The sequence below is a fragment of the Rhizopus microsporus genome (assembly GCF_002708625.1).
Source record: "Rhizopus microsporus ATCC 52813 unplaced genomic scaffold scaffold_18, whole genome shotgun sequence".
Taxonomy (NCBI): domain Eukaryota; kingdom Fungi; phylum Mucoromycota; class Mucoromycetes; order Mucorales; family Rhizopodaceae; genus Rhizopus; species Rhizopus microsporus.
This window is the reverse complement of record NW_019671933.1, coordinates 129,127-154,513: the sequence shown is the minus strand read 5'-3', so window position 1 is coordinate 154,513 and position 25,387 is coordinate 129,127. Positions and strand designations below refer to the sequence as shown.

Here is a 25,387-nt window from a genome sequence, read left to right as displayed (position 1 = left end):
AGCAAAAAGAAGAAGGTTATGTGTGTGCTATGTACATGAGAGAAAGAGAAGAGAAAAGGGTTGTTATAGATTGGAAGTGTAAACTAGGAATCCATTTCGATGATTGAAATTGTAATAAAGTTGAACATTAGGTTTATCTTGCATTTTATCATTTTGTTGTTGCTGTTGCTGTTGCTGTTGTTGTTCTTCTTCTCTTGTCAATTCATTTAGACAAGTGTCAAACCAATGTTGTTCTAACAGATCTTCTTTAGGTCCTCGTAGTAAATTGGTAATCAAGACATATTTGCGTATGGATAAATCAATACGTGTCTGATCATACTCGGCTAATTTCGCATAAGATAGTAATTCGATGTTATCTTTTAAATTTTCATTCATTGTCAAATCAATTATAAAAGTAAAGTAAAGGGAAAGAAAAAAGAAAAAGAAAAATGGTCGAATGTAAAATTTATACTCTCTTTAAACTACTGCGGAAGTGACGTCGCGCAGCTCATCCTTTAAGATGTCTATCACAAAAAGGAGTTCTGCTTCTCTCTTTATGTTTTCGGAAATAATTGGGCCAATTCCATTGCGACATTCATTAAGATTATTTTTACAAATAAATAAAAAATGATTGACACACACCTTCGTGTTACTCCACTTCAAAATAACAATTTCTCTTTTTAGTAATTTTTTTATTTCTTTTTCTCTTCTTTCTTTCTTTCTTATTCATAATGGCAGGAAAAGGTGTAGTCAGAAGCATGTGAGTCATAAAGTGTCACCTTATTTTATTACTTATTTTAGTAGTAAAAACTATGCAAAAGGATTTAGTGAAGTACAAATTAAAGTGAGAGAGGCAACATCGAATGACCCTCATGGACCCAGTGGTGTCATTCTAAATGAACTGGCTCAACTTACTTTTAACGAGTAAGATCTAGAAAGAATACGTCAGCTTTATTACTTATTCATTAGACATGACTTTATTGAAATCATGGATATGCTTGATAAACGACTGAATGACAAGGGCAAAAATTGGAGACACGTCTTTAAAGTAAGAATATATCAAAAAATGAAAAAGAAAAACTTATATGATCATAGGCATTAGTCGTCTTGGATTATTTATTACATTTTGGATCTGAAAATGTGGTCATGTATGCAAAAGAGAATGTATATGTGATCAAGACGCTCAGAGAGTTTCAACATTTGGATGATGCTGGAAGAGATGTTGGACATAATGGTATAAAATAATACCATGTCTATACTTTTAATAACCCCTCTCTTATAGTTCGACAAAAGGCAAATGAAGTAACCAGCTTAATATTGGATGATCAGCGACTGAGAGATGAAAGAAAATCACCTCACTCATTGCAAGATAGGGTATGGAATATAGATTATACGTCAACAGCTTTGACTAGAAGAAATGAGCCAAGGTATATAGATGAAGAACGAGATTTACAAAGAGCCATTGAAGAGAGCAAACGTCTGGCAGAGATAGAATCCAAAAAACGAGGAGACAGGTAGATGGATTATACTTATATAACAGATTTTAATTGGATTATAGTGATGCTGATCTGGCAAGAGCGATTGAGGAAAGTGAAAGAGAGGCTCGAGAAATGGAAAGGAAACGAAGAGAACAATTGGATAAGACGAATTTTGATAATTTGTTTGGATTACAAACATCAAGTCCATCATTATTGTAAGTTGTGGGGTAATGATATAGGCATAAATATAGTTTGCTCATGATGATTACAGATCAAACCCATTCCCCACAACTCAACGCTTTGACCCGCTTTTTCAATCACAGCAACAACAACAACAACAGATACTGCCGCAGACTCAACCGCAGATTCAACCGCAGTGGCCGCAGTCTACTGGCATGTCATTTGCGGACCCTATTACAGCCACGCAACAACAACAACAACAACAACAGAACAACCCATACTATTCTAGTCCACTTCAAGCACAAATAACAGGGTATCCAACAGGATATGCATACCAGAATACACTTCAAGCACAGATGACAGGATACCCCCCACAGCAGACATCATCATTTTCATCGGGACAAATTCCTCACTTTCAGGCACAGATGACCGGAATTCAGAATAGTCATAACCCATTTGGACAAATGAATGCTCAGGTAAATGATTGACGGCTTGGCTCGTGCACGACACATATTTAGAGTCTAAAATCTCAAATGGGATAGACAACAGGATCAGCTGCTGGAGCAGAAGGATGGATAAGACCAAGGTAAAAAAAAAAATATTTTTTTCCCAGAAGATAATAGAAGAATGACCGTAACATGATGTCATTCTATAGCAACGGTATAGATACGTTCGGTAACACAGGCAATCTTCGTATCCCTTTGTAGGTTGAAAAGCATACAAAAATGAATCTTATTGACACTGTTATAGTGGTACAGGATTCGCCAACACATTGGCAACACAACACACTTCCAACAACTTATTTTCAGAGGTAACGATGATATAATCAATTAATTACTCAAGGGCTTATTTATATTATAGCCAATTGAGCATCCCAGTCGTAACCCTTTTGGTACATCAAATAATAAGAGTTTACTTGAATTGATGCAAGAACAGAAATTGAAAGGACAGCAAAGCTCTTTTTAAATAATAAAATAAAAATATTAAGGGCGAAACCAATCAAAATGATTATTTTGATATTTTTAATATATACACACACAAGCATACACACACACACACACACACACAAAAGCAAGTTTACATCGTCACTCTTACATGTAAGTTCTTATCTCAAAAGTATAAATTCTACTTTTTTTAAATTTTTTTTTATTTCTTTTCTTCTTCTTCCTTCTTCTTTTAATTGTTTCTGATATTCTATTAAACATGTCAAATACTTTAACAATGCATAATTATGCAAATAAAAAACGTGTGACATTAAACAAGAGGTCATTACTATTAGACTATCGCCAACCAGAGCAAGAACGGCAAGTGGAAGCAAATGACTATACACGACAATTAGTGACCAGTGCACTTCATTTACCATCCTCTACTGATGTGAATATCATTCAATCTAGCCCCATAAACATCAGTGATAAAAAGGTCATTGATTTACCTCGTATGCTAAAATCTTCTATTCGTGCACCAAAATCAGCTCCTTGTAGTCCAACAAAATCAGTTCAATTCGATAAAGAAAACTTGGAAAATATTTGTTACTTCAGAAAAGCTCAAACACCTTTAACCATCAGTCATCGGAAAAATATCTTTTGGGCTGATAGTGATGACGATGAAGAAGAAGAAGAAGAAGAACAAGAAGAAAAGAAGGAAGCTACGTTGGTATTTCCTAACTGGTCTAACGGTCGATTGGCAGATATCATTGATAAAAGAAATAAGGTGATTCGTATTGAAAAAGGCTTCTTTACTGTACAAGATAACATACTACATGGCAAAGTACTGGTACGTAACCTGGACTATCAAAAGACGGTGACAGTTCGATACACGTTTGATTATTGGGAAACAGTTCAGAATGTGAATGCAATTTATCAATCAAATTATCATTCTAATACGCTTTATGATGTCTTTACATTCAAGATCAACATTCAATCTAGTTCGCTTTATTTTGCCATTCACTATAAAGTAGGATCTCAAGAATTTTGGGATAATAATGACTGTAAAAATTATGAAATTCAATTTGTACATAATCGTCCAGCCTCTACTACTATGAACAAAGATCAACAAGAAGAGAACCAATTAAAGAAACGATATGATTTCTCACAAGCGATTAGTAAGCAACAACAACCCATTACCATCAAACCAACACCTTCTATTCCAATTGATGTATCATCATCATCACCATCATCAAGGCATCATCAACATAACAATCACTCTAATTATAGCCTTCAGAGTAATTCTAACTCACCCCTGTATTGTCATTCACCACTTGCTTCTTCCCCTTCGTTCATGGATCTGAATTCTCAATCCTATCTTGACCTTGTCAATAAGTATTGCTTTTATAGTTCAAGTCCAACTCGTTCTCCCATGTCAACATACTAAAAACTTGCACTTCTTTTGTTCCCCCCAAAAAATTTCTGATATCCCAACAAATCCCGCTTTTTTTTATAAAACATCCTTGCATTTACGATAACAACAATAACAATAACAAAAATATTATTTTTTCTCACCATGAAGAAATAAATAAAAGCTATATCGCGCCTAAACAATAAAAACATGTGATACACACAAGAAGATATATAGTCAAATGAGTGCATACTATCGTCTTGATAGATAACCAATCCTTTGCTTGTGTATCCTATTCATGGCCTGACTTTTTAACAATCATTTAACATTATTCATTTTAAGCCCCTTTTACATAAACATCAGAGATCAAGAACACACTGTCAAAAATGTCCCTAAAGAATAGAGCATATACACTTTATCAAGAAATAAAAAAAAAAAGGGATTTCCTATAAGCAAAGTTTCGGCTGGTACGCAATTCTTTCCGTTGGTCACGCGTGTCAAAAGTACTCTTGTCCAATTCATCCTGAAAATGTGCACAATCAACAATTAAAAGTTTTCATTGGATGGGCTTCCCCCTTTCAACAAAAACTCCAAGTTTACAAAACAGGAAAGGATTGTGCACTTTACAATGCTAAAAAAAAGAGAGAAAATGAATATTCTCTACAAACCATTCAAATAAACATTACACAAGAAAAAGGGAGAGACTTTTTTTTTATTAGTGAAACAGAGGGAAATGTCTTTCAGTTTGATTGTTATCCAACAGGGCACTTCTCATCCCTTTACCCCCTTTCTCTTTCTGTTCATTAAGGGCACCTATTCTTTCGGCAAACAAAAACTTTAAAAGAAGGTTTAATTTTATCATTACTCAAAACCCTATACTCAACAAACATATGTTTGAAGACACATACTCTTAGAATCACCGGTATGTCGGGTATTTCCCAATAAAGAGAGCAAAAAATATCAGTCCTTGTTAATATATCATCCATTATCTTTCTTTCTTTCTTTTTATTGCCTATCTTTGGTTATTATCTTAATAAGGCTTGTGCTTCTTTCTGAATTATAAAGTACCATTGACAAAAAAGAGAAATGGGCCATAGCTGGCATTGTTTCCTTTGACTTTAGACCAAGCTCTCTAAAAATGGAAAAGTTACCCCATGCTGTGTAACACAAACTGCGCGCGTCTAGGCATATTTGGAGTATACAAGTGTAACAATGAGCAAGAGCTGCAAGTTTTGGCACCTTTTATCTTTTGTTATTGTTGTCGTATACTGAGAAGTATTGAAAAAAAAAAGCATGGTGCATTATAGTTCTCAAGTCATCTATGATTGCATTATTCAGAAAAAAAAAGTTAGACTAGATTAAGTTCAAGCTCAACCAGGCTAGACATGGGGCATCCACTTTGATGTTTAGGTTCTTGGACTTGATCTTTTACTACAGAAGAGTAAAGAACAATTTCATGTAAAGAGAGAAAGATACACTCATAGCTATATTTCTGACTTTTTGCAAGCAAATAATAGAGAATATTGCCTTGATCAACAACAACGAGATCTCTCATATTCTTTTTTATAGCCTGGTGTCGAGACTTTACGTACCTTTTTTTGTGCAACTATTGCGAAGTTGCACTTCCTCAAGAAAAGACAAAGCCTAGTCTCGGTCACTACTTGAAGTTTGTTTTCTTTGGTACCCCTCGCGATCTGGACAAACTCAAGACATAAGGATTATAAAAAGTTTGATATGTTGAATGAACAGTATTCTATTCTCGCTTTTGAATGATTTTTATCTTTGATTAGAATAGAGCTGCTTGTTTATTTCCTCTTGCTTCAAGCATTAAACAAGTCTTGTAAGCAATCATAATGCGGATATTTAAATGTACAGAAAAAAGCATGTTTATCTCCAGAAATAAACAATGGGAATAATAAAAGTTGTACCTGCTCCTTCTAAAGGGTTCTTTTTGTATTACAATAGCCCGAGTGAATGGTAAGATGGGATGCTCGTGCTTTTAAATTAGCTGTCTCAAAACAGACCAGTGTGGCATTATCATGTGCTGCAAGCGACCATTTCCCTATCTTGGTTCAACACATATATCTCCCTTTCTGAATGACACAGCTTATGTTTGCAATATTATCAGGAGAGAGTAGTTTTTATTTATTTATTTATGTGTAATACTAGACATTTGTCTATTTATTTTATGTTGAGCGTTAAAAATTGCCCTATTCTCGCCTCTCTTTTTCTTTCTCCCTCTTTATTCCACTTGGACAATTTTACCTCGTTGTCGATTAGTATCAAATATTACTCTCCTTTAGAAAAAAAAAACCATGCTAATTTTTAGTCTTCTCGCGCTAGCCCATTGGCCATGGTTGGCAACACTATAGACTATTTATTAAGGAGAATAAAAGAAAAGGTTTAGCGTAAATGTGATATAAATAAGTCGAGTTGATCACTTTTCTTGGCTTTTTCGTATTAACTATATGTGGTTACTTTCTCTCTCTCTCTTTCTCTGACAATTGAATGCTCTTTCCAATTAATATTGCTTTCATATCAGGCACGCTATTTGTTCATAAGCGTATATTATTATTCTTATTCTATTTTAGCTAATGAAAACTCATCAAAGGAGTCGAGGTTCTCCTTATCTTGATGACAGCTAGTTAGTCATTTGTTTTCTGTGTACTTGTGTATTACTGTCTCCTTGCTTAACAAGGTTTCTACTATACTTTATTGCCTATAAGCAAGTAAATGAATATTGAACTAACTGCAGTGTTCATAAACAACAAAGGTTTCGAATTTATATTAATATACCAATAGTTATATCACGGTTCTAGCTTTGTAGAAGGATAGCTAGAACCATATCCTGAATACCGAGTGAACTTCCCGAAAAGATCTTTTTCAAAGTATATCTTCTCATATAGAATGTATTTAAATGACAGGGAAATGAACTCAGTTTCCGTATTCTCTTGCATTTGTTATTCTATTTGCGTAAACATGAAGAATCCTTGATAAGAAATTCGTACGCGACGGTCAGACTCTTTACTATCATGCATAAAAACTCAGAAAATGATGTGTTGGGGAAAAGTAGAGTGTGCAATTGTTCATCATGACTCATGAATTCACATCAATATGATTAGTCTAATACTCACAAACAATTTTAGCTTTTCAAAAGACTGTTGCAAGAGAAAAATATTAATTTATGCTTTACAGAAGCGTACTTGATAAATAGAGCAAGATCACATGAAATTGAAGAACTATCCAACTAATTACTCTTACGAGTTAGTCTACTTGCTATAATTTAACCAACTTTGGTTAGCGTTTGATATGGTACGGTCTTTTATCAGGTAGTTAATTTAATGAACCAGCGATCATAATATAAGACTTGTTGGCTTTTTTTGAGCATGTCACTTGATCCATTGAGCCAACAATTTCTGAAATCTATATGTAATAGTAGTAGAATTATGGTAAATATTAAAGCAGTGACAACCATTAGGTATAACACGTTATCTAGTCGAGAACTTTTGCCGACTTGCATTTAAGCAGCATCTGCTTCAATCTGTCTTTATATGAACTGAAGAGAATCCTATTTTATAAACAAACAAATACTGTTGTACAGCATAATAGATCAATAAACCTAGACTTTTGCAAAAAAAGAAAAAAAGAAAAATGTCCTACGTAACCTTTATTCATATCTGACTCAATCGTTAAACCTTGTCTTGGCTGTCAAATAGACAGATTCAGTTGCCGAAAAATGATGGTCATTTTATATCTCGCCTAGATAACCTTTTTCATCTATATATACTAACTACATTTAGTGCTCACTATTTTAGGTGACCTTTTTTTGCTTTCTATCTACGTGATTAACGGTGATACCACCTTAATAGCTTGTACTACAGTTAGTCTTGATCACAACAGACAAACCAATTTTAAACAACAGTTTGTTTCGGATTCTTTTTTAGAAAAACAAGAAATGGTTGAATCAAACACGATTTCAGTGTCAAACTGTATGCAGTCAATGGCTTCTTGATGTAGATTCTTATGTGTGAAAAAAAAAGGATCAATATTTCTTTTACCCACATATATTCCCACGTTTGAATAAAGAGAGGATGTGTTAAAAAAACGACATCTGGGATTACAGCTGTTGAATGAAAAAAAGCGCGCGTGGTGGAACAGAAAAGGGGATATAAATGAAAAAGCAAGGGGAGAAAGCGTATGGTATCAAAGCATGATCTCCTTATGCTGGCTTGATTGCTTTCGATTTGATCTATTGATCCACGTTTTACACCTTGTGTTCATGTAACAGATATTCTGAGATTTGGAATGAAAACGATGTCAAACACATCACCCTTTCAATTCTAAAACCAGTTCTCGAAGTGGCCATTGATCACCATCATGAATTATTACAGGCTTTTGTCTCTTGGCAACAGATAGAAACAGCGGTGTTAAAATGATCTTTCAGCAATTCGAGATAGCATCTTGAAAAGGAAACAATTTTATGAGAATATGCACTTGGATAATACCAATAGGAATAATGGTTCTCACAGTGTCAAAGAACGCACATCCCTGCATGTATTGTTTACAAGGTGATTAATATAATTCCGTTTGTACGGTAGAAAACGTAAAAATAGCTTTTTAAATTTTTCTGGCTTCGGAAACACACCTGTAAATGACTTTAAGAGGAAAATCCAGAAGGAATTTTTTCGTTCTGTCGATGGCTATTGGTCCGAGATGTTCTAGCCTCCTCTTTTTATTCTTCTCCTGAGTGATCTCCGAAAGAATTTTTATTGTATATAAAAAGGATGAAATATTTTTTTTGGAAGATCTTTTGATCTATACCCATCATGTCTTCTACACTGGCAACTCAAGCCTCCGAGCGAAAAATTAGTCGAAAATTATCTGTCAATGTCAACCAACATACTGTCAATGTTCGTCCGATCATTAAAGGTTTGTCATGACACTCCTTGTCATAGCAACCCCGAGGCTAAAAAAATATAATCACAGGTGCATTTAAAGAAGCTGCCAACTCATTAACCGAAGCATACTATGGAAACCAAATTATGGGATGGTGCGTTCGTGGACTGGGCCAACGCAAATACGAAGAATTTCTATACACACTATTCAAACATATGATCGACGTGTCCTCTCTACAGAGCCGCGATTTTGCGCTCCAGGTTGAAGGCTGCAAAGGAGTTTTGCTCTGGACAAACAACCCCAATGGTAACTCATGGCCACGTGTGCTCAACACACTCAAACTAGCCCGTCTGATCGGTCTATCGGCAGCCATACGTGCAGTGACTCAAGTGAGTCCAAGCTGTGAAAAGATGAAACGTAAGGTCATGACAAACCATAAGCAATTCATTACGATCGGATACGTTGGTATCCTTCCTCACGAACAGCGTAAAGGATATGGCTCCGCCCTGGTTCAGCATGTACTGGATAAGGCAGATGAGGCCAAACACCCTGTCTATGTCGAAGCTCCTGATACAGCAAGCGTCAAATTTTTTGAAAATTTTGGATTCAAGGTGCAAGCAACAGCCTTTATAGCTGATTACCCGGTTGCCTTAATGGTCCGCATGCCTATCCATCTTGGTTCACCCGAACCTCTTCGTGTTAGACCCGGAAGACGTAATTCCGAATAAGTATCACTCCCTTCTCTTGTATATAGTTTATAACTTTCCGCATTTATATATGTAAATAGTCTCATTACTATTATTAATAATATCGTTATTCATTCCCCCCTTCCAACTGTGTAATGTTTTATTAATAACCTTGCGCGCGTACGCATGCTCCTGTCTTTATCTCAAATCACCAGTCTAACTTTTTGCTTGAGCATGTCTCTTCTAACGGGCAGGCATTAATCGTAGCTCTTCCTCCAAATCCATCTCCCTTTCTCTCAAGGGCAAATTCCCAATAATGAAACTGACACATCACGATAGGACCAATCTCTGGTGGGTAATCATTCTCGCCAAGTTTGCCATGATAAGATAAGTCTGCTCCTGCATGAGGACAATACCTATCTGCAGAATATTTTTTCCCTGTTGACAGTGTGATAATGATGCGATCTTTATCATTTGGGTCTATCTGAATAGCTCCTGTATCATCCTCTTCTTCAAAAGTGTATTCAGGTACAACTTGTTTGTTGTTATCATTCTCTTTTTGCCCCTTTTCTTCTATTTTTGGTATCGTATCCCTTTGTCTTTCAATCGGCTTATCTTCCGGTTTGCTTATAGGTTCCCCATTGACCTTTTTATATTTTATAGTTGGTTCAAACATGTAAAAAAAAAAAGAAGAAAAAAAGAGAAAGAGATGTGCGGAATACAAATTCCTGGCTTTTTTATTACAAAAAAAAAGATGGGCATAGATGTTGATTTATGTACTGTACAAAAGAAAGTTATCAATTGACCGGATCTCCATAAGAAAAAAAAGAGGATTCATAACGTTGCTTTAGTTTTGCTTCTTTGCACATAACATTGATTTCTCCTTCATTTGTCTTTTAAAAGAATGCTTGTTTAAACGAGTGGAAGCATAATGTTTTGTAAGAATAAAAAGATAAAGACAAAGGAAAAAAAAAGAGAGATACTTTTATAACAATAAATCATATGAAAAGGAGGTCCCCCTTAAAATAGATATCATTTAAAGTAGTTAAACATATTTACATTGTTTATTTATAATAAGGATCTTCAATTCTGCGATAACAAGCAAGGAACTTATCTCCTTGATTTCGTTCCACCTTTTTACCTTCCTCAGTAGCTGTTCTAACATGAGGAACACATGGATCGTTTTCCTATTCAATTCATCAATATACGTCTTTGATTGTATACACCTTTACTTACACATTCTTCATCAGTTAATCTTTCAAACAGAGGATGTTCATCCAAGTGCTTCACCATCCAAAGATGCAAATCCTTTACATCCGTGATTGTATACAGAATACCACCCACACGAAGAGCATAAGCATACTCTGCTAAAAGTGTAGGGCTATTTAAACGTTTAGTTTTGTTTATATACTAATATTAAGATATGTTACCTGATGATACGAGCCTTGTGTTTTCTTTGCTTAAAGTGAGGATCAGGAAATAAAAAGAACATTTTTGACAGTTGTGCTTTTTCAAAGAAATTGGGTAAGAACTTCATAGCGTTCATACGCATAATCGACACATTCTGATACTGTCCAGGCTTTTGTACTCGAAGTGCCTTTATCCTCTCATACACATAATCTTCTACTTTTGTACGAATTTCCATACCAAGCATCAACGTGTCAGGAAACAAAGGTGCCAAGGCAATCAAAAGACCACCATATCCACATCCGATATCTGCAAACTCTACTTTCTTTTGAACTTGTCCTTCCTTGGGTGGATAAAATTCAGGATAATGACGAGTCCAGTCCATCAAGGATGGTTCAGAAGGACTAGAATATTTATGTTAATAAAAAGGCACGCGCGTGTATATATATATATCAAATACGATGCATTACTATTCTAGTTGATGATCAGAGAATGGGTTGGCATGAGCACGTTGACGATAAAAGCGTTTCTATGAAAATAATAAGCATGACAGTACTTTAACAGTAATGACGTGATTTACTCTAGGAAGCTTTGCCTCAGTCTCTGACATTATTGTTGTATTAAGAAAGAGAGATTTTTTTCTGCTCTCTCTCTCACTCTCTCACTCTCTCACTTAATTATACAAGCCACCGACCTTTATACTCAAAATCTATTATCTCTCATTTTACAGGGTCTCTGCTTAGGTAAAGTAAAGTACACCATCATCATGGGTATACATTCAAAAAACATGCTTTATTTTCTAGTCAAATCAAGTGAATCTGCGTCACCTCTATATACGCATATACATGTTGGATGGTCTTTTTGAAACAAGAGTCGCTCGCTCTGAGAGAGGAGGAATGGACAAGCCATTAAAGTGGATAGCCAAACACTGTCAAAGCAAGTATTTAATAAAATGAATAATGCTCATCTCCCTTTTCTATATCTTTCCATTCTTTTCCTTTTACAAAGAGTGAGAGCTGTTGATATTATTTAAACACAGCGACTTGGTTTCTAATTGATTTGTCATCTTGTTACTTTTATAGACACTAGCCATCGGTTAATAGCTTTTTTCTTTTATTATTGTATTGTTATTACTATCATGTCTCAAACTATAAGCATAAAGGCTACTATAGATACTGTTTGTCCATGGTAAGCATCTAATAATTGACGTTGTGCTCAATTGAACTTAAAACACATCCATAGGTGTTTCATTGGCAAGCGTCGTCTTGATAAGGCAATACAAAAGATGAAAGAAATTCACTCAAATGTGTCTATTCAAGTCCAATATCTTCCTTTTCAATTGAACCCTCATCAAGAAGGTTCAGTGGACAAGATGGAGTCATACAACAAAAAGTTTGGAGAGGAGCGAGTGAAGAGCATGATTCCGATGGTCACAAAAGTGGCAGAAGGTGAAGGCATCCATTTGAAGTATGGAGGCGTTATCTCAAATACATTTGACTCTCATCGATTGGTTTGGTGGTCTCAACAGTTTGGTAAACAGAGTGAAGTAGTGGAAGAGATATGCAAACTGTATTTTGAGAGAAATGAGGATGTAGGAGATCATGAGTCACTTGCCAATGCTGCTGAAAGAGCAGGATTAAGTAAAGACGGCACTATTGAATTTATAAAGAGTGAGCAAGGTGTATCAGAAGTCAAAGATTTGTTACGTAGAAATGCATTCATGGATATTCATGGCGTACCTCATTTTACCATCAATGACAAGTAAGTTCTGAATGCTATTATAATTACTGTATATTAACTAACAAATCATAAAGATACGCTGTATCAGGAGCCCAAGAAACGGATACTCTTGTTAACGTATTTCAGCATGTTTTATCAAAAGAACAATAAATCACACGCGCATAGACATACGCGTCGTTCTCTTCGGAGTAACAAAAAAATTTTCATGCAGTACTGATGACGATCCCTCTCTCCTTTGTTTTTCTTTTTTTTTTTTTTTTTCTTTTCTTTATCTCCCAAATCATGTTGGGGCAAACAGTGCTTGCCCTTTTATTCACAGAAAATGCAATGACAAATGCATTATTAGCGACAACTTATATCTCTGTTATACCCAACTTACTACTCTATTTTGTCCCTCCCAATATTAAACCGACTACCCTGAATACACTTGTTCATTTTGCTATTGGTAAATAACGGTTAAAAAAGAGGAACGCAGAGTTTACTAAATGCGTGCTTATAGGTAGCTTACTAGGCGATGTATTTATTCATTTGTTGCCTCACGCTTTTAGTAAACATCAACATAACCATCACGATCAAAACAATGAACATAAACATATTTTGGTGGGCATCAGTACATTTGCTGGATTGTTCATATTTTATGCTTCAGATAAAATAATGAGATCTATATATGGCAATAAGGGTCATAGCCATAGTCATAAAGATCAGAAAGAGAAAAAGGGACATGAAAAGATAATACAGGCCAGCACTTATCTTAATCTATTGGCAGATTTTACTCACAACCTGACGGATGGTATTGCTATGGCTGCATCGTTTTACGCATCTCCTGCAGTTGGTGCAACGACAACAATCGCTGTATTTTTTCATGAAATACCTCATGAAGTGAGTGATTATGCTATCCTCATCAAATCAGGATTCAGTAAAAAGCGTGCAATGATGGCCCAATTTACGACTGCAATAGGCGCCTATATTGGTACCTTGATTGGCATATTCATTGAGGAGACAGCCATTCAATTCCTTGATCATCACCGCCGTGGATTATTAGGTACAGATATGACTTGGGGAGATTTGACGATTCCAATTACTGCTGGAGGCTTCATTTATATTGCTACAGTAGGTGTCATGCCAGAGTTACTAGGTCATCATCATAGCAAACTTCAGGCATTGAAAGAACTCATTGCTATGATATCGGGAATTGGACTAATGGCTATCATCTCTTGGAAGGAGCCACATCATCACTAATACCCACCTCTCCTGGATTACATGTGTAAATAAAGGCTAGATATAATAAATGATATGATCGGCGTTTTAATTGGTTCCTGAGCTGGAAAATTGAGGGAGGGTTGTATTGACCAACAAAGTGAGCAAATCAAAAGATCCCTCTCTTTAATACTTCAATACATAATGGTGCGTAGTAGCATTAAGAAAGAGAGAGAGAGAGAGATAGAGAGAGAATGGGAGAGGACATAGGGCCATGGATTAGATGATAGAAAATGGAATAGACAAAAAAAGATATTGGATGTCAATGGATGGATGAATAAATGGATGGATGGATGGATGGATGAATAATATAGCATAGCGATGCATCATATAACAAAGCAGGCACTCTATCAGCAAAAAACAGTGTTGGATGGATGAGGATGAGACAAGTTCATACATTATGGAGAGATCATGCGAAAGGGAAGGGATCATTAGAAATGCGAATTATGGAGTAATGAAATGAATTAAATCGACTACTGCTCAATGACATGCTCTTTACAATTGCTTTTGTCTCTCTTTCTTTCTTTTTCTATCATTGAACAACATGACTAATATTTATGCATTTTCTATTCTAGGCCGACGCTTCATCTGTCACCATTCGCACTCGTAAGTTCCTCACCAACCGCTTGCTCCAACGTAAGCAAATGGTTGTCGATGTCATCCATCCTGGACTCGCCAATGTCTCAAAGGACGAACTCCGTGCCAAGATCGCCAAGATGTACAAGGCTGAAAAGGAAGTTGTTTCCGTCTTTGGTTTCAAGACCCACTTTGGTGGTGGAAAGACCACTGGTTTCGCTTTGATCTACGACAACCTCGAAGCCTTGAAGAAGTTTGAACCCAGATACCGTCTCGTCCGTTACGGTCTCGCTGAACCTCCTAAGGGTGGTCGTAAGCAACGCAAGGAAAAGAAGAACCGTGAAAAGAAGTTCCGTGGTGTTAGAAAGACTAAGAAGGTCAGAAAGGAATAAACAAATAAAGCATCATCTGTTTAGTTATGGATTTGTATGCGGAATACTTTTCTACAACTTTTGCTTATTTTAATTAAAGACATATATATATATATATATAAAACATGATTATGTGAATATATATACGCTGTGTATATGTTTATAATGAAGAGAAAAACGAGTGTCGAGATTTTTATTGTTGTCTTTGATATTATATGCATGCCTTTACATCAACATCGTTTCTCTCTTTCTCTACAGAATGACCACTTCCGACCTGCTGATAGTACAGTCCAGACTTGGAAGGATCAGGTAGATATACCTTGTCACTGCAATACGCATCATCAATAGGCTCAAACGAAAATAAGGCAGCACGGTCTGGAGAGTATGCGGAGGACATCGTGTCGGGTTGAAAGGTGATGAGTAGACCATCCAGTTTACGTCGGATCAACCAATGATCTTCCAAATGAGACGGCTTAAGAACAAATACTTCGCCTTCTATTTGTGGTGCAGGGTTGACGTACCACTGTTGTCGTCCCCAGCTATACATTTTCTCTGAACCAAAGAACTTGGTTTCGACATGGACTGCATCCCATGGGGAGACCTTGCCAGATTTGCCTTGGGCATTTGTCAGCTTGGTTGCGCCGTGGATAGATGGAAGCTCTTTCTTGAGCATGAGCCGGTATGTGTCCCATCTACGACGCTTACCCCATCCAACCGTTCCTTCTCCTGCTTCGCTCCAAGCAGTGAGTGCATAACATGTATTGTATTCCGGATAAGCAGCAAGACAAGAGGTTATGAGTGCAAATAGAAGAAGTATGGATGTCATTCTTTACGAATTAGTAAAAGTAAATAACCAAAGCCCTCCTATTTATATGATCATTTTATAATGCATCCAACAATAGCTCCAAAAAAAGAAGGCGTATACCCATGCGTGAGATAAAGTAATAGGATTGGTTAGGTAAGCAGCGGTTTAGCCATGGTTTGCAATTGAATGAATAAAAGAGAACGATGATAGTAATACCAAAAAACTCTGAGAAAACAGAGGGTATTTGGCTATGTACATCATTTCCGGAAAGAGATGTCGCGCTGACTTGTCACTTTTTCGTATAAATTGTATTATAAAAACTGCAAAAATGCGACATATTTTCTGAAAAGATTATATAAATTATGTAAACGTGATTTGTACGTGTATAATGAATACATTTTCATTAGATCCATTATTAGTTGAAGGGGACGATTTGCTCTTTATCTGGCCCTCGGTGGATAATCGAGATGAAAGAAAAAAAAGAGATAGTAATAACACGGCTTGTCTTATATAAAGATGATCTTCGGCTTTAAAAATCTCAGGCTCACATATGAAGCACTATGATTATGCTACTTTTTAAAAGTCCGTGTTATTTTTCCCTCTTTTCTCACTTTCTTACTAATGTCCAACATCACATTAGAATTTCATCAGATTGTGGAAAAGAAGGTTAAAGAAATTGGACCAAGGCCCACAAAAGACTTACACAAGGATGAAGAGGGTAGATACGATCTCTTCACAAAGGAGGCCTACCGTATCTACAGACACATTGTCAGCCTCAAGCGATTCCTCTTGGCGATCCGTCCTGTCTATTTAGACACGAGCAACCGTCCAGGATCGAGAAGAAAAGATCAACACGGCTTGAATATATCTTCCACTGATCAACTGTTTTCGTTATTCCCGACACACATCACTCAGCTCACGGATCGCGAAAGGGACGAGATTGATTTCCAAGCCAAGTTGATTATCAAGCGCTGTATGGACAGAGTGAAGGAATTAGAAGAGTCCGAAAAGATCAGGTTGGAAAAGGAAGCGACCAAACCGGTGACTCGACTTGCTCACTTTTTGCAGTCGGTGCTTCCTGCTGTCTCGTCAACAGAGGACATGTTGAGCGTGCATAGAAGCAGCATCACTTGGCTACTCAATCAGCAATTAATGGAAGTATCCAAGATTCAAAAAGACCAGCAGGAGATTCGATTGACAAGGGAGATTGAAAAGAGTGAGAACCAACTCGCGAGGTCTACGATGATGCCCGTACTGAATAGCCAACCACTTGCTGAGCAAGTAGATGCAGAGCAAATAGAAATGGATGAATTTGAAAAGATGCTGTCTAAAGAACAGATGCAGATGCTCGAAAGAGAGAATTCGACCATGCTGGAAAGCTTAAATAATACCTTGAATCAAATCAAGACCGCGGAGAAGGCGTTACTTGAGATATCCACACTGCAAACTCAGTTGACCAACCATTTGGCTGCACAGACAGTACAAACAGATAGGCTGTATGCAGATGCAGTGACTACTACAGAGACAGTAGAGCGTGGTAATGTTCAACTACTGTCTGCCAAAGAAAGAAATAGAAGTAGTAGAAAGTTCATATTAGCATTTTTACTTGGTGCAAGCTTTGTATTGTTATTTTTAGATTGGTACTCATAACAATAAAAAAAAGATACCACATATCATACAAAAAAGGGGGGTCTTTGTGTGCGTTATGCAATTAAAAAAATTATGCAGCCAACCTTATTATTTTCCCATCAACTACAGAAAAAAAAGTCTAAAACAGGTATCGGACAACAGTGCTTTATTTACAATATACTACTACTTTGATGTTTGTTGAATATCCTTGTTTGTAAGGGGAAATTTGGGGTTGGAGTTATGCCCAAAGCTCACACCATAGTTACGACGCCATACATGTTCAGGCTGCATTCGTGGATCCCAGGTGTGATCGATAGGTGTATTACTTGAACGTCTTCTGGCTAATGCATAAGGTGTGTTTTCGTCTTTTTCTGCAGAAGACATGGAATGTCTTCTATTGGCATAGACTGCAGCAGCCCCTACAGCTCCTAATGTGAATAATGTAGCAGGTCCAGGCATAGTTATAAATTATCAATGCAAAAAAAAAAAAGAAAAGCCAAAGAGATGGGGTTGTTTAAATACAAAATTCAAGCTTAATTCTCACACTTGGCCAATTCAATAGGAGTCATGTGTGTGTGTGCGTGTGTATATGTTTATGCAGACATAGTTTATTCGTATGCTTTTTGTACAATGCGGGGCAGGGATAGGGTTTTATTAATAGGTATGATTATAAATACATGAAGGAATGATATTAAATTGCAAACTTATCAGTAGAAAGATCTAAAATAAAGAAGTCAGTAAGGATTATTAAGCAAATATTCATTACTTACATTTCCATTGCTCGATTGATTCGTATATCCAATTCTCTCTTACAACAATCTTTTTTGTATTCACTGGTTTATTACTGATGATAATATGAGCATCTTCTATATTGTTCACCACTTGTCCACCTGCCATCTTGATCAACTGTTCTACCAATTCATTTCCACTTACTGTCGATACAACCTTAATAGACGTAGTAGATGGCATGAATGATAACCCCTTTCTTGCAATGTTTGCGCGTGGATACCACTCTAGTAGCTCATAATCTCCCTCTGGCTCATATTTTCCTTTTTCTTTGCTTTTAAGCAACCAATCAGGACTCAGTAGCCATAGTCCTTTCAGTAAACCAAACGCCACGGTCTTTGTTCGTCTGGGTGTTCCAACAATGACGTGTGTTGTTCTTTCATCAACCCTAATAACATACATCAGAACACCATCATAGTGTTTAAAAAGAAAAAGAAGACTTACTCTGCTACTATATCATATATACCAAGGCTTTCTATTGCTTCTTTACACTTCTGACGCATATCAGATGTTAAGCTTGTAAATACAATGTTGGGCTTTCTTGATACGTTTCTTTGCTTTGGTATACTGATAGGAAGAGATTCTGACGAAGTATTCCAGGTTGATGTTGACACAACGGACGCGGATGATGATGGTATATTGTCCTGTCTTGGTAATGTATTACCCGTCAACCTTCTCTTTCGTCTTATCGGAGTCACTGTGCTGCCACTTGTAGACATTGCTGTGCTATTTGCCGCCAGAGGAACAAATGGCAAAAGATCTTTACTAGTGTCTGTGTCATCCTCTACTTTTTTTCCAAATGAAAATCTTGCCTTGATATGCTCTTTCATTTCTGGACTTGGCGCAACAGGCACGGATTTATTTGCTGAGGGCATCAGATGTTTGGTTGCCATCTTTTCTACTGATATTGGTAAAGATAATCTTGTCGTACGCTTTATATCATCCTCAGACTCTTCATTATCAAATGATTCAGTGTATCGTTTAACGAGTCCAGTGTCCTCCATTCTCTGTCGTTTCCAACTTGGAATACCAATCGTCTTCCGTCGTACTTCTGCAAGACGCTGATTCGATTCATACAAGTCGTCGTTGATGGATGCATCACTAGAGGATGAGGCTATTAAAAAGACAATGTTAGAATCATAAACAGGTTGTATGTTTATAGCCTTTACTTGACGGTTCAAGGTGATCATTAGATCCTAACGCTCTCACTTTGCTTGGTTCCATTGATTTTCGTCTCTTTTTACTTGCGAGCACAAGTCCCTGAGGCCGTTCAATGATGAATTCCTTTTCTGATAATCTTCTTCCTTCTTTTTTGCATCTAGAAATCCATAAAAGGTTGATTATGAAAACATTCTTATTGAGCGCCTTTTTTAATGTTGCAGGAGATCCGTTTTTGAAGATCAAATGAGTACATGAATCTAATAAGGAGTATGAATGGATTATGATAATTAGCACATGTCTATACACATACCTGAAAAAGTTCTACGTGTCTTTGCGCCCATGGATTGCAAAGCTCTTTCAAAGTTTTGGGATACATCGTCTCCATCTTCCGTTCTAGAAAAAAAAGAACATTAATATGTACCAACGTGATCAAGTACATATTATTACCTAACGTCTAAACAGGCAACTACACCTTCTAATATTTTATTTTCTGGTATCTTTGATTTTGAGTCTATAATTGACTTCTTTGGCTGCTGCTGCTGCTGTTGTTGTTGTTGCTGTTGTGGAAGTTGCTGCTGTTGTTGTTGTTGTTGTCTTGCATTCTGCTGAGCTTGCAGTTTTGAGGAGGCCCTCGTCAGGAACTTGCTTAATGTCGTTTGCGTGCGGTTTTCAGTATTTATTCTTGACGAACGGGGCCTTAACGGCAAAGGAGCCATAACAGAAAAAAAAAAAAAAAAAGAAAAAAAAAGAAAGGAAGGGAAAAGTAAGGGACAAATAGGGTTGAAGAAACACGCCTATATTTTTTTGTGAATGAAGGAAACAAAAAGTCAGGATGAAAAATTTTAGCCAATCATAATTCTGCATAAAGTTTCCTAATAGGGGATGATCTTTTGGGCTGGCACAGACCAAGTTTATTCAAGGAACAAAAGACGGCAAGAAAGAGGTGAGCAGTCTTTATAAATGGGATTTGCTGGTGAGTATTTGAGCAAAGTAGGCAATCAAGTCAATGATCTCATATCTAAGCAATGTAGCAAGGCCTTAAAATATACAGTGGTCCAAGTTCCTTTTTCCCAACAATAAAAAGTTGGTGATGGGAAAGGTGGTGTTTCAGTAACCGCAAATTGTGATCCCTTGAAAAACTATAGGTTAATGCTGGACATGCAATAAAAGAGTACTGATAAAGAAAAGCATGCATAAATGTATATGTATTAGAATACGCTTTTATTAGAGCTTTGGAACAAAAATAAGAATGCAAATGTAACAATTTAGAGCTTTTCGATCTTAAGACCGTCCTTGAAGAAGGTGAAGTAAGGAGTAACACCATCTTCACGGTAGTTCAACAAAGCAACCATACCATCAGGGTTCATGGATTCACCAGTGTAGAATTCATAGTCCTTGAAGTTAGCAAGGATCTTCTTGACGAAAGGAGTGACCTTTTGTTCGAAAACGGCAACACGTTCAGGGTTGGTTTCTTGCAACTTGTTCTTGACAGCTTTCATGTAACCCTTGATGTAAACCATGTAGGACTTCTTGTCAAAAGAGGTTTCAGTAAGACGAGAGGTGTAGATAACGTTGTTGACTTGTTGGGCAGTGTTTTCGACACCTTCATCCTCACCACCTTCAGCAGAGGGGTTTGCTCCAATGTCGATATCACCTTCGTTGATAGTGATCATCTTACAGTCAACTTCGTAGGCAATGTCATCAACTTCGGTGATGGGCTAAAAGGTAAATTTATGTTAGAGTCGTATTTTATCTTTGTAAAACTGTAACATACGAAAGCATCAGAGAATAATTCGTCTCCAGAGATGATATCAGTGTATAAGAGCATGGTTTAAAGCGATGGATGGATGGATGGAAGAAACAAGTAAGAGGATGAACCTTGATGGTTTTTGTAGGTCTTCTGGTAATTAAAGGACCGACAGTCACGTGCCACATAGTCTCATCTTGGTTTGTGTGTTGCTGTGGGCTAAGCATTCTCTCTACAACTGTTGTTGTTGGAGGGAATAGGGGGTTTACAGCCATGTTCATAAATGAAAATATGTTATTCAATCAGTCACATGTCTTGCTTTATCACTGTTTTCAATAAAAATAATAAAGTATCCTTCATGGACGAGCAGTTTAATTTGCTATTTAGCAACTATATAAAACAATCGAGAGAGATCATCACTTTTGTCTGCGAACAATACACACCCATCATACTGTGCTTTCACTCTCAATTGTTGGTCGTGCCTACAACAATCCTTGTTGGCTCCGCTCCGTCATTCAATGTGGTACAGACTCCAAGAGCCGCGCTTTATTTTCCATTTATAATAAAATAATATATAGTAGTAATAATAACTAAATATTCCCCTTTCTTCTTTATACCTTCAAAAGCCACGCATTCGTGGATCAAACTATGAATAATATCAACACACCTTTATCAGAATTTAGCATGGAAGAACTCTATCAAGAGTTCTCTCGAAGAATGCAAACCGAACAAGAACAAAGATCGAATGGAGCACCAATACCAGTGGAAATCCTTACCGAATTGGAGAACAGCACAGAAATACAACGTCAAGATAATATTAAAAGATTCAAACGTGACCTGCAACGATACAATAGTGAAGAATGGCTTACTCCAGAAAGGATCAATAAATCTCTATAACGAACTCCAAAAAAGAAAAGTTGGAGCCAACAAAGTCATTAACGAAATTTATAAACTTATAGAAACTACCAGACAGCAAACCAAAGCAGCCATTGAAATTTACGAACAACTCACTCACGTACTCGAAATCATCGAAGGAGGACAAGACCCCAGGCCACTCCTTAACAGAGCTCAAACACAGAGCCATCGTTTGGCAATCTTTGGACTCTTACAGGGGAAACTTCAGGAACGAGAAGCAAAATCCGCACTGCAGAAGCTCTCAACATGCCAGCCAGCGTACAACATTTGTTACCAAAAAGAGAGGACAGCAAATCAAACAACGCCTTTAGCGATGAATTTATGCAACAGTGTCACCAAGCCATCTTCGAAAGAGACTTACTTCAAAGAAATTCCTTTAACAATAATAGAGGACGAGGTTATGGACAATTCTCAAGAGGAAAGAATGGAAACTCAAGAGGGGGTTATAGAGGATCATGAGGACGAGGTCATTTTTTATTCCAAGGCCAATAATCAACCAATCACCAGACGTACTACAACAACAACGAACATCAGAACAAGCAGTAACTTTGCCACTTCCATTCACACTAACTGTCAACAACTTACACTATACTATTCCCCAAGATGGTATCCAACCAGGAGGAAGGCTACAACACTTTGCAACCTAATGGAAGAGAATAACCAACCACAAATGGCCAGTAACAGTTGTACAACAGGGATACCAGATACAATTTCATACAGTTCCCACACCATGGAAGTTATGCAAAATATCACTAAACCAAATCGAACAATTAGCAGTGAACGAGGCGGTAGACAAATTCCTACATGCGGGAATAATCGAAGTACCACCAACACAAAACACCAACTTTCTGTCGAATTTTTTCACTATTCAAGAACCAAACAAACGACGACCAATATTGGACTGTCAACAAATCAACAACTTCATTCAGTGCCATCATTTCAAAATGGAAGGGATACCAGCACTGAAAAATTTAGTAGAACCAAACGATTACATTGCCAAAATAGACTTAAAGGACGCTTACGTAGTAGTTCCACTACATCAACAATCCCACAAATATCTATCGTTTCAGCATTATGGGGCGGTTTACCAATACAAAACACTAGTGTTTGGGATGTCAGTAAGCCCAAGAGTTTTCTCAAAAATGATGCGTTTTGCGACGGAACCTCTCAGGAAACAAGGTACCCGATTAGTTTGTTGTTTAGGCGACATATGTTTATTAACAAAATCAAAAGAAGAGATGAACAAGGCCAGTTCGCAGGTGATTTCTCATCTGGAGAATCTAGGACTCATTATCAACAGAGAAAAGAGCAACTTAAATCCATTACAGCAACAGAAATTTCTAGGTTTCCAGTTCAATATCAAGAAGATGTCGATATCTGTACCGACAAAGAAGATCACCAAATTGATCTCGAGAATCAAACAAGCCTTACAACCCGAGATCAGATCATGCAGATGGTATGCGAGTCTTCTGGTCAAAATGACTTCAATGATTCCTGCAGTAGGAGAGGCCTTATTACATATCAGACACCTACAGAGGGATTTAGCAACCAGCCTATGCAATCATTCTCATCAATGGAATTCAAAGTTTTACAGATCGAAGGAGAGCAAACAGGAACTATTATGGTGGACAGAACACATCACACAAAAGAACGGACTGCCAATCACGAAGATGAGTTCACAACCGCAACTAATCATACATGTAGATGCGTCGGATACTGCATGGGGAGTTACATCAAAGGAACTTCAAACCACGGGCTATTGGACGACAGAAGAGAAAAACCAATCTATCAACGTACGAGAGCTAAAAGCAATATTATTCGCACTACAACTTCACGCAGCAAAATTCAAAGTCTCATCTAAAAATATATACCGACAACATAACCGCACTAAAATTCGTAACCAAATCAGGCGGCACCTCGTCACCGATTCTTCAAGACCTGGCAGTTCAAATACAAGAGCTTTGCAATACATACAACCTGACAGTAGACTATCAACATATACCAGGGAAAGAGAACATAGATGCAGATCGCCTGAGCAGACAGACAGGGAAACCACTCTACGAAATGACCATTCCGAAAAAGATATTCCGAAAAGTTCAACAACTTTGGGGACCGATGACAATCGACGCCTTCGCCTCGAGGACAAACCACCAATTACCAATATTTTGGAGTTTCCGTCCGGATCCGGAAGCAGCAGCGTTGGACGCTTTTCAACAACAGTGGACGAAAAAAGGAATGTATCTATTTTCGCCGTGGAAATTAATTCCTCAAGTGATTCACAAGATAAAGGAACAGAAACTCACACAAGCGACACTGATAACACCTCAGTGGGAGACCCAGTATTGGTTCCCCATGCTATTGAGGATGAAACAACTGTCACCACCAATAGAGTTCAAGATAACAGGTGGAAAAGGATAGGATGGAATTTATCAACCAAAAAAGGAAGCGTGATGGTCTAAACCAAGATGATATTGAATTTTTAGCACACAAACATCGAAGTGCAACAGTAAAAACTTACAACTCAGGCTGGAGAAAATGGAAACAATGGTGTGATACACAAACACCGAATATTGATCCGCTTGCATGTAGCGAAGGCAGTGTTTTTCGTTACTTAATGGATAACCGCCACTTATCAGCACAAAGTTTAAATGGACTAAGGTCCAGCATAGCATCCGTGTGGAAATTACAACATCCAAATAAATAACCGATAGCTGAACAATCTTTAATAGTAGAGTTTTTTGCAGCTAAACGAAAAACAAACATATTCATACCAAAACCAGAACAGCTTACGACTTGGGATACAGATCAAATCTGCGTTTACATCAAGAAAACATGGCCAGTCAGTAATGAACTTTCTTTACACAATTTACAATTAAAAACTTTAGTACTCTTGTGTTTGGCAACCATGGGACGCCCTCGTTCAGATCTGGGACGACTACAACATCAACATATCCAACTAACTTACAAAGAACAAAAAGTGGAAGCCACAACGTTACATTTTACTGAAGCAAAGGAAACATAAGTCAAGACGAGTCAGTTCGGGCTTGTTGAACATAGTGAAATGTGTCCGACTACTACTTTACATCTATTTCTACAAAAAACCAAGGACATTCGTGAACAACTTCCGGAGGATCACACACTCTTCTTAACATATTTAGATCAACACAAACCATCCACATCAATCAGACCAGCAACAGTAGCCAGTTGGTTATCAACGATAATGAAGAAAACAGGTATCGATACCAACATATACAAACCACATAGTTTCAGAGCAGCATCTAGTATTAAAGCAGTGGGAAAAGGTCATGGAATAAAAGAAGTTAAACAACATGCAAATTGGAACCAGAACGCAAACACGTTCGAAAAATATTACTATAAGCCATTAACTCAACAAACAGACAGCACACAAATTATAAATTCAATTTTTTCTCAATTGGAAA

At 37.1% G+C, this 25,387-nt stretch overlaps 15 protein-coding genes across 15 annotated transcripts; 8 read left to right on the top strand and 7 right to left on the bottom strand.

The window, feature by feature from the left end:
* Positions 1-63: 63 nt before the first annotated feature.
* RHIMIDRAFT_240780 (uncharacterized protein) lies at positions 64-375 on the bottom strand (the record flags this gene model as incomplete). The annotated part of the gene is made up of 1 exon (XM_023609448.1): positions 64-375. The coding sequence occupies one exon, from the start codon at positions 373-375 to the stop codon at positions 64-66; it is 312 nt and encodes a 103-aa protein (XP_023462983.1).
* Positions 376-704: 329 nt separating this feature from the next.
* Positions 705-1,904, top strand: RHIMIDRAFT_263424 (ENTH-domain-containing protein). The gene is made up of 6 exons (XM_023611669.1): positions 705-739; positions 784-903; positions 949-1,027; positions 1,075-1,213; positions 1,262-1,672; positions 1,729-1,904. The coding sequence occupies exons 1-5, from the start codon at positions 711-713 to the stop codon at positions 1,495-1,497; spliced, it is 603 nt and encodes a 200-aa protein (XP_023462982.1). The 5' UTR covers positions 705-710; the 3' UTR covers positions 1,498-1,672; positions 1,729-1,904.
* RHIMIDRAFT_263421 (uncharacterized protein) lies at positions 1,885-2,200 on the bottom strand. Its single transcript, XM_023611668.1, has one exon. The coding sequence runs from the start codon at positions 2,091-2,093 to the stop codon at positions 1,923-1,925; it is 171 nt and encodes a 56-aa protein (XP_023462981.1). The 5' UTR covers positions 2,094-2,200; the 3' UTR covers positions 1,885-1,922.
* A 24-nt stretch (positions 2,201-2,224) lies between these two features.
* RHIMIDRAFT_49995 (uncharacterized protein) lies at positions 2,225-2,765 on the top strand. The gene is made up of 3 exons (XM_023615328.1): positions 2,225-2,340; positions 2,388-2,448; positions 2,499-2,765. The coding sequence occupies exons 1-3, from the start codon at positions 2,276-2,278 to the stop codon at positions 2,601-2,603; spliced, it is 231 nt and encodes a 76-aa protein (XP_023462980.1). The 5' UTR covers positions 2,225-2,275; the 3' UTR covers positions 2,604-2,765.
* A 612-nt stretch (positions 2,766-3,377) lies between these two features.
* Positions 3,378-3,737, top strand: RHIMIDRAFT_191885 (uncharacterized protein; the record flags this gene model as incomplete). Its single annotated transcript, XM_023605959.1, has 1 exon — positions 3,378-3,737. A coding segment is annotated over one exon (360 nt), but the record flags the coding sequence as incomplete, so codon positions are not given.
* A 5,060-nt stretch (positions 3,738-8,797) lies between these two features.
* On the top strand, positions 8,798-9,595 carry RHIMIDRAFT_240777 (uncharacterized protein; the record flags this gene model as incomplete). The annotated part of the gene is made up of 2 exons (XM_023609447.1): positions 8,798-8,900; positions 8,958-9,595. The coding sequence occupies 2 exons, from the start codon at positions 8,798-8,800 to the stop codon at positions 9,593-9,595; spliced, it is 741 nt and encodes a 246-aa protein (XP_023462978.1).
* A 166-nt stretch (positions 9,596-9,761) lies between these two features.
* RHIMIDRAFT_240776 (uncharacterized protein) lies at positions 9,762-10,229 on the bottom strand (the record flags this gene model as incomplete). Its single annotated transcript, XM_023609446.1, has 1 exon — positions 9,762-10,229. The coding sequence occupies one exon, from the start codon at positions 10,227-10,229 to the stop codon at positions 9,762-9,764; it is 468 nt and encodes a 155-aa protein (XP_023462977.1).
* A 328-nt stretch (positions 10,230-10,557) lies between these two features.
* RHIMIDRAFT_294463 (putative methyltransferase) lies at positions 10,558-11,599 on the bottom strand. Its single transcript, XM_023614087.1, has 5 exons — positions 11,541-11,599; positions 11,431-11,489; positions 10,984-11,364; positions 10,790-10,934; positions 10,558-10,740 (listed from the first exon to the last, which is right to left on the bottom strand). The coding sequence occupies exons 1-5, from the start codon at positions 11,568-11,570 to the stop codon at positions 10,618-10,620; spliced, it is 738 nt and encodes a 245-aa protein (XP_023462976.1). The 5' UTR covers positions 11,571-11,599; the 3' UTR covers positions 10,558-10,617.
* A 484-nt stretch (positions 11,600-12,083) lies between these two features.
* RHIMIDRAFT_230053 (thioredoxin-like protein) lies at positions 12,084-12,927 on the top strand. The gene is made up of 3 exons (XM_023607661.1): positions 12,084-12,148; positions 12,203-12,721; positions 12,775-12,927. Exons 1-3 carry the CDS (start codon positions 12,099-12,101, stop codon positions 12,848-12,850), a joined length of 645 nt encoding a protein of 214 aa, XP_023462975.1. The 5' UTR covers positions 12,084-12,098; the 3' UTR covers positions 12,851-12,927.
* A 47-nt stretch (positions 12,928-12,974) lies between these two features.
* Positions 12,975-14,065, top strand: RHIMIDRAFT_315524 (Zinc/iron permease). Its single transcript, XM_023615003.1, has 2 exons — positions 12,975-13,145; positions 13,200-14,065. Exons 1-2 carry the CDS (start codon positions 12,983-12,985, stop codon positions 13,937-13,939), a joined length of 903 nt encoding a protein of 300 aa, XP_023462974.1. The 5' UTR covers positions 12,975-12,982; the 3' UTR covers positions 13,940-14,065.
* Positions 14,066-14,083: 18 nt separating this feature from the next.
* RHIMIDRAFT_49940 (uncharacterized protein) lies at positions 14,084-15,207 on the top strand. Its single transcript, XM_023615327.1, has 2 exons — positions 14,084-14,104; positions 14,533-15,207. Exons 1-2 carry the CDS (start codon positions 14,102-14,104, stop codon positions 14,923-14,925), a joined length of 396 nt encoding a protein of 131 aa, XP_023462973.1. The 5' UTR covers positions 14,084-14,101; the 3' UTR covers positions 14,926-15,207.
* Positions 15,116-15,846, bottom strand: RHIMIDRAFT_300041 (uncharacterized protein; the record flags this gene model as incomplete). Its single annotated transcript, XM_023614340.1, has 1 exon — positions 15,116-15,846. The coding sequence occupies exon 1, from the start codon at positions 15,728-15,730 to the stop codon at positions 15,116-15,118; it is 615 nt and encodes a 204-aa protein (XP_023462972.1). The 5' UTR covers positions 15,731-15,846.
* A 462-nt stretch (positions 15,847-16,308) lies between these two features.
* RHIMIDRAFT_263411 (uncharacterized protein) lies at positions 16,309-17,857 on the top strand. The gene has a single exon (XM_023611667.1). It carries the CDS (start codon positions 16,331-16,333, stop codon positions 17,357-17,359), a length of 1,029 nt encoding a protein of 342 aa, XP_023462971.1. The 5' UTR covers positions 16,309-16,330; the 3' UTR covers positions 17,360-17,857.
* Positions 17,851-20,001, bottom strand: RHIMIDRAFT_315520 (uncharacterized protein; the record flags this gene model as incomplete). Its single annotated transcript, XM_023615002.1, has 6 exons — positions 17,851-18,058; positions 18,109-18,512; positions 18,569-19,238; positions 19,294-19,542; positions 19,596-19,678; positions 19,733-20,001. 6 exons carry the CDS (start codon positions 19,999-20,001, stop codon positions 18,030-18,032), a joined length of 1,704 nt encoding a protein of 567 aa, XP_023462970.1. The 3' UTR covers positions 17,851-18,029.
* A 311-nt stretch (positions 20,002-20,312) lies between these two features.
* On the bottom strand, positions 20,313-21,143 carry RHIMIDRAFT_230041 (translationally controlled tumor-associated). Its single transcript, XM_023607660.1, has 2 exons — positions 21,060-21,143; positions 20,313-21,003 (listed from the first exon to the last, which is right to left on the bottom strand). Exons 1-2 carry the CDS (start codon positions 21,111-21,113, stop codon positions 20,551-20,553), a joined length of 507 nt encoding a protein of 168 aa, XP_023462969.1. The 5' UTR covers positions 21,114-21,143; the 3' UTR covers positions 20,313-20,550.
* Positions 21,144-25,387: the final 4,244 nt, after the last annotated feature.